This window comes from Echinops telfairi, unplaced genomic scaffold (genome assembly GCF_000313985.2).
Source record: "Echinops telfairi isolate 266 unplaced genomic scaffold, ASM31398v2 ScPeMD7_1713;HRSCAF=2227, whole genome shotgun sequence".
NCBI classification, from domain to species: Eukaryota; Metazoa; Chordata; class Mammalia; order Afrosoricida; family Tenrecidae; genus Echinops; species Echinops telfairi.
Window position 1 is genome coordinate 15,480,716 of NW_022105611.1, and position 7,758 is coordinate 15,488,473.

The 7,758-nt window shown below is 41.1% G+C and overlaps 1 protein-coding gene across 1 annotated transcript in view; it reads left to right on the forward strand.

Moving 5' to 3' along the window:
* The window catches only part of NARS2 (asparaginyl-tRNA synthetase 2, mitochondrial), a 111,424-nt gene that overhangs the window by 41,343 nt on the left and 62,323 nt on the right, over positions 1-7,758 (forward strand). The window contains exon 6 of the mRNA XM_030886447.2: positions 6,765-6,859. Within this exon, the coding sequence (XP_030742307.1) occupies positions 6,765-6,859 (95 nt within the window). The remainder of the gene's footprint in view (positions 1-6,764; positions 6,860-7,758) is intronic.

The window sequence follows — 7,758 nt, forward strand, 5'->3', positions numbered from 1 at the left end:
TTGGCTGCTCTGAGCAGGAATATTGTCCTCAGGGCATGATGGACCAGGATGTGCTCCACTCTCTCTTCCTCCCCCTTCATTTGCTCCTGTGTGCTCTGATCAGACATGTCCCTCTCCCTGAGCTGCAGCTTCAGTGCTGTCCTCTGAGGTGAATTCTCCTGCGGGGAGGGGGGACTGTCCACATAGTTGGGATTGGGGCCGGCCCCTCAGACCTCTCCATTACCTATCTTTTAATGGCAGAGCAACATAGCCAAGTGTTTACTGTTGTACTTGATAGAAAACGGCTGGGCTGAATTGTGTTACACTAGTAAGTAGATGATCAGAGAAAGTTTAGGTAAATCATTGAATATTAGAATGGGTGGGTCCTTCCATCTGTGTATTGATTTTTCAAATGGTTTTGCTGGAGAATCTTTTTCTTTTTTTTTGTTCTTGCAGTCGTTTATTTTTATTTACAGTTTGTGTTCAATGCAAATCAATTCCATAACATGAGGTTACTATGAATCAAAACATCAATACACAAACACATTATACAAGCCCAAACAGATGTACAGCATTCAGAGATGAAGCAAAAGGGAGTGTTCATTCGCGCACACACAGTAGCTTGAGATCGGTGGGATCGGGTTGTTCTTCTCTGGAGGTTTCAAACAATGGGGAAAATGACTTCGGTTATCAGCACTACTGTGTTCATATTCGATACAGGAACATCTAAGTATCAGTGCATGACCATGCGAACAAAAGACTTCATGGAGTGGGTACGTTAAAAGATTTCTGTGCACCGAGGCAGTTGTTAAAGATCTACTTTCTAGAATTAAGCCCACTTTAGGCTTAGGACCAAGGTTCTAACTATCTAAAAATATTGACTGATATAGAAACGTGTTCCAAATGTGACTATTCTGATTCTTAAAGTTAAAAAAAAAGGGTATTAAAGGTATTTACAGGAGTATAAAAGTTTTCATGAATTTAATGCAAGTTAGCTTCCAGTCTTCACTTCCCAAATCCTTGATTTAAATTATTTTTGGCTCCTTCGCATGTTTTTATTTCAAGATTTCTTTGGTTCAACTTTCAGAACAGACAAATTTGTGCAGTGTAAAAAGTGTGTAGCCAACACAGAAATAAAAAGCAGCATTTTGAAATTAGTTGGCGTCACTGTACTTCTTACTCTTTGGAATCAGTTTTGGCTAAACGAACCGGTGCTCTTGTTGAGTGGGAATAGGTGATCTGAAATGCCTACCACTTGACTTTATACGAAGTGTATAAGCAAAATTCACTCATTATGCTTGGACTTAGGGCACAGCGCAGCGCAATCCCTGACTCCGGGTATTTGTCAACTACATCAAACACCGAATGCAATGTCAGATCCAAAACCTCAAAGTATGAGTTCAGGTCCCAAGAGAACAGTGATAGTTTAATAATGTAAAACGTTCATCTAGAGTCTATCAGCATTAGATTAGTACTGCTGAAACAATGCATGGAAGATCTAGAGGGCCCTTCTAATATACATATAAATAAAACCATGGAAGCATTTAATGTTACCTAATCACTTGTGGCCTTATAGATTTCAAGAACAAAAGGACAAATGAACCTCAATATTATATCCCATCCTTTATCTCTAGAAAAATAAAAACCCTTTCCCGCCCCTCCCCCATAAGGTAGCATTTTTAGTGTCCATAATTCTTAGTTCACATTTAAAGAACCCATCTCTTAATTTTTGGATGTTGTCATTCTTCGCCTTGTACATGGAACTCATAATAATGGCATTCATCATCTACTCAAACTCTTCGGGCATTCTTCCAATCAGCAACCAGTGAAACTTGAGATTCTCAACATCTTCTGTGTCGATGAAGCAGGTGTGGAAACAGTAGATTCAAGGAAGATCTGATTTTTCCATGCCGCGCTGGACTTGCGACCACCGTGTGGATTGGGTATAGAAGATAGGGAAGTAGAGGTGTTTCTTGGCCTGAGTCTCTTTAACAGTAGAGATGCAGAAGGGAGAGTGTGACCATGAAGAGACTACCGGTATACTGCAGGGAGCCTCCGTTGCCCTTGCTGGTGGTGTTAGGTGGAGTTGTGGCAGCCGAGGTAAAGTGGGAAGAGTTAGTTCCAGGAGCAGCGCCAGGAGCAGCAGCCCCAGCCCGAGCCTGGCCACCATGGCTCTGCCCATGTCTGCTCCGTTGGTGCGCAGCACGTCTCGCAAGGTTCTGGCAGTGCAGAGAACCACTGCTCCAGGTCTGGCGTGGTAAGGTGGGCTGGGGGATCTTTTTCATAGGCTGTCTTATGCCAACCCAATGTATAAAATAGATAAAAGCAATGACTTTTCATTGGCTGGCACAGATATGCATTGTTTGGTTGATAAGTATATGTTAATTGCTCGTAACATGACTGTCTAGCTGCTAGACTGTAGCAGAGCATGAGAAAGTGGGGAGGATGCAGGCAAGTCTTAGTTATGCAGGGGCATCCTTAACTCGTGTCCATTAAACGCCCCAGCAAAATTCCAAAATAGTTCTTTTAGGAAACATTGTCATCACTAATGAGTAGCTCTAATCTATAATATCTCTTTAATTTAGCAGGTCTTAAGACTTTGTGAACCATCCACATACCAGTGACTTCAAACTTTTGATGTGTCTCCCCCTTCAGTCTCTCTTCTTAAGCGCCCTGTTTGAAGAGGTTACTGCTGACTGTACATTTTTCTTATGATGTTGTAATGCATTCAAAATTGATGTCTTAAACACAATTCTAGATTTCTCCTCCTTTTTTGCTTTCCCAATCTTACTCATCCCAGGAAAAATTATTGCCAACCACCTCTCTGTTTAATAAAACACCTTAGAAGTCAGACTTTACTCATGCTTTCCTTCCCTGTGTTGTCCAACCCTCCAGCTACTTTGTTAAATCAGTTCTGTTGGTTTACCTTTCATGTCAGTCCTTGGTCTATGCATTTTGCTCTATGTTCGTTGTCTTAATTCAAACCACCTACCTTTTCTTATCTCCTCTATATTTGGTCTCCCTACTTAGACTCATGTCCCATATTATCTATTTTCCACTCAAGCACTAGAATAAACTTTAAAATACATCATGCCACAACTACATAAAACAGTTCAGTGAAAATAAACAAAAACAGTTCAGTGATTGCTCTATGTCCTTAGAGTAAGAATTCAAGAACATACGTTCTCCTCCTTCCGGTCTTTGCCTGTCGCTGCTGCTTCAGAGGACGGTCTTCTCTTCCCTCACTCTCACATCCAGTTCATTGTTACCTTGTTTCTTTATTAGTTTATATGTTTCCTTTTTTGACATAGAATGTAAGCTCTCTAAGAGCTTACGTTGTTGTCTGTTTTACTCACTGTGTCTACACTGTCTAGAACAGTGTCCGGATGAATGAATGAAGTGCCTGTGTGGATTGTCATGGAAGTACATGGGAGGTTAATCTTTACTAGCTTAGTCATAGAGTGGGGAGTGGTGGTGGCCCTTAGTAGGAAAGAAGGCTTCGTGAATACAAGGTATTTGAACCGAAACCTGAAGGACGAGGAGGCGTTAGCCACATGAAAAGCATAGGGAAATTTGGGGTTGAGAGAGCAATGTACTGTGCCAAGAAGCTAATGAGAACATTTTGCAGTTAAACTTGCCTAGATTGCAGGAGTTGACGGCATGCCATTGGAAATCTTCCAGTAAACTGATGCAGTGCACTCATTTATGGCAAGAAATTTGGAAAACAGACACCTGGCCACCCAACTGGAAGAGCTTCATATTGCATCCATTCCAAAGAAACAGGTCCCAACAGAATGTGGAAATTATCAAACAATATCATTAACATCAGAGGGCAAGCTAAATTTTGCTGAAGATCATTCAATGACATTTGCAGTGATACACTGACAGGAAGCTGCCGCAAATTCAAGCCAGATTCAGAAGAGGATGTAGAACAAAGGATATTACTGTTGACATCAGATGGATCTTGGATGAAAGCAGAGAATATCAGAAATGTTTACTTGTGTCTTATTATCTATGTAAAGGCATTGGACTATGTGGATCATAACAAACTAGATAGCTTTGTGAAGAATGAGAATTCCCAAACACTTCATTGTGCTCATACAAAATCTGTCCATAAACCAAGAGGCAATCATTTGAAAAGAATAAAGGGATACTGCATGATTTAAAATAAGGAAAGGTGCATGTCATTGTTACTTACTTCCATATTTATATGCTAAGCAAAAATAATCGCCCAAGCTGGACAATAGGAAGAAGACGGTGGCATCAGGATTGGAGGACGCCTCATGAACAACTAGTGACATGCTGATGATGCAACTTTGCTTGTTGAACAGTGAAGCGAAGTTGAAGGCACTCACCTTTCTAAATCCTGCTCTCTAATCCACACTTACATTCTGCTCTCTGTTGTTGCTGCTGTTGTCAGGGCCCGTCAGTTCACTCCCAATAACAGGCCAAAGGCCGCAAGAGGAAGCACTGGCCCGTCTTGCACAGTCCTCACGATTGCCTTTACGGTTGAGCCCATTGCTGCAGACACTTTGACTTTGTCAAGCGTGATGCCCTTTTCCCGGAGCTAGTCCCTCCTAGTAACATGTCCAAAATACACGAGATGAGATCTTATCCTCACTTCAAAGAAACATTCTGGTTGTACTTACTATAACACAAAGTTGTTCGTTCTTCTGGCAGTGCACAGTATAGTCATTGTTCTTTGGTGGTATCATAATTCAAAGTCACTAATTCTTCTTTGGTCCCTCCTACTCATTGTTCAACGATCACATGCATATTTTGGGGGAGTTACAAAGACTGGCTAGAAGAACCATATCAAGCTCAGTGATAGTACACCACAACTTAACAAATGATGGTTTCTTAAAGATTAGTTGCATACACTGAGGTTGTGGATGGATTTCGGGCCTCTGCTCATGTCCTTCCTCAGTGCTTTGTTCTAGCAACACTTTGTTCTAGCAACCTGGCATTCTGTGATGCTCGCCCTCCAGGCAGGCACAATCGCTGAAGACAAAATGGGTGCATAAACAAATGTGGTAAAGAAAGCAGATGGTGCCTGGCTATTAAAAGATACAGGGTCTGGGTCTTAAAGGCTTGAAGTTAAATAAGTGGTCTTCTAGCAGAAAAGCAACAAGCCCACATGAAAGAAGCACCCCAGCCTGTGCGAGCATGAGGTGTCGCTGGGACTGGGCAATGGCATCTGAAGACACAAAACAAACAAACCATATTGCTGAGAATGAAGTGTGTCGAGAGCAGAGACCCAAAGCCCATCTGTAGACAACGGGACATCCCCTCACAGAGAGGTCACAGGGAAGGGATTGATGTGTCAGTCAAGGTGCAGTAAAGCACCAATGAAACACACAATAGTCCTGGTTCCTTGAGGCCTTCTCACCCCCCACTTGTATGACCTTAGCCCGGCCTTTCACTGCGCGCTAGACCGAAGCATGTGCACGGGTACAGATAAGAGACTAGAACTCACAACACATGGAATCCAGGAACCGGAATGGGAGTAGTGATACCAGGAGGGGAGGGGGAAGGTTGGGAGAGGAGGGGAGGAAAAGGGGAACTGATAGTGATGATTGACACATAACCACCCCCCAGGGGATGAACAACAGAGACCATGGGGGAAGGGAGACAGCGGTTGGTGTAAGATATGAAAATAATAATAATTTATAATTTATCAACGGGCCACGGGTGGGATGGAGAGGAACTGATACCAAGGGCTCAAGAGAAAGTAAACGTCTAGAAAATAATGATGGCAACATATGTACAAATGTACTTGGTATAATTGATGTCTGGATTGTTAATGAGCTGTGAGAGCCCTCAAAATGTTTTTTAAGAAAATATTAGTTGTAATATAGAATGGAAATCCTATAATTTACTAATTTTTCTACTGTCTGCTCATACATAAACTGCTGTTCTGAGTTTGGACTATAGCAAATATAGTCTCCTATTGTTCTCTGTTGCATTGAAATCCATTGGTGTAGCTTACACTTTGAGTGTATCTTGTACCCTGGCACACTTTTGTAGTAAGATGTGTTGTGTGGGAAAATACTGATTTGGTTCTGCAGATTTCTCAAATATTGACACATTTCATTATATAAAATTATAAAACCAGATTTATTGGTATTACTTTATGCCTTCGATATTGTGAAGGTCTTAGGCTCATAGTGGCCAATTCTTGTTTTCTGAAATTCCAATTTTGCCTTGAAAGCTTAAGTTTTCTCATTAGTAAAAAATGTTATCAGTTGTTTTCCTTGTTGTGATATATACTTATTTCATTCACTGTGATCGTGATGCCTGTTAAATTTGTAAGACCGAATGACCGTAGACTGGTTGGTAGCCATTCTTTAAAGTGTAGTTGGTGTTCCAAGAAGTAAAGCAGCTTGTCCAACTCCCAGCTCAATCTCACAAGTGCTTTGTCACACCAGGTATTACAGATACATGTTGGAAGGGACGGTCAAATAAAACCAGTTACTTGAACTGTTTGATCAAAGACATTCCGAAGTAAAATTGACTTTAGATTCTTTGCTATGCCAGAGTCCAACATTTTATTAGGCCCAAATAAGTAAAGACACCACCAAACAAAACTTAGGAATACTCTCTGCCTTAAGAAAGAATTAACCACAAACAAGATCAGCATCCACAAAAGCGAGAACTGCCTTTATTGCCATTAAGAATGGTCTGTCCTCACATAGGTTTAATTTCATTCTGATTTTTAGTTGTGGCGAGTATGTGAATATGAAAACAGCTAATAGCTCTTTATTGTTTATATTCTTTATTTACAGCCTTCAAGCAAGATGAAAGATTCCAAGGAGAATTTCTTCAATGTTCCTGCTTTCTTAACTGTCTCAGGACAGCTTCATCTAGAAGTGATGTCAGGGTACCGAATTTTCTCTTTTCCTTTATGGTCTATTGATTGTGGTTGGGGTGCAAGTGAAGTAGAGCTTCTCTTTCCAGTGTTCCTCTAGAGCAGCACTTTGAAAATGGTCCAGTCTATCACTACAAAGTTGCATTGGTCCTGACCTTTCTAGTGAACAATACAGTACAGCACTGGAAATATGAAGATGCAGTATTTTTCAAATAGGGCCCTAAATTTCAAAAACGTAAGGAAAGATGAAGCATATACTCGTATATATGCCGAGTTTTTGCAGCACATTTTTAATGCAGTATTTGTGGTAAAATTAGGTGCCTTGGCTGATAGTTGGGGCCGGCTTCTGCTCAAATATATACAGTAATCATGTTTGTACCTGAGCCAGTGTGAATGGGCCCATTTCATTTAAGGGTTGGGGTAGGGGCCATTGTGTACCTAGAACAGGCACAAGAGATTTTTCTGTTTAGTGAAAATAAAGCTAACTCCTAGAGCCGTCTAGAGACATTATGGCAAATTCACGTGAACTTTGGCCACTGTCAAATCTCTGGCAGGTCATGTTTCGCCTTTGGGTCCAACTTACCCTTTTTTTAGAACAGGAGATTGGACAGACCCTAAGTTTGTACTAATCTAATGTTCTGTAATCTTGTGAATACAGTACGACTCAGCAAGTACTGTGTTTCTTTCATATAGCCTGGTTTTCTCCTATAGGGACCAGGGACTTAAATCCCATCAGGAAATAGCTTGAGTGAAAAGAAAGGAATCCTTATATGGCTCCTGTTGTTTTTAAAATGAAAACACAGAACTGAAATAATTTTGCCTGTTTATTTTTGTACGTTCTTGGTTGGCGGTGTGAAGTGAATGGTGGCCTAACGATGGCCTTGAAAGGAGCACAGACTTTGTCCTTGAGA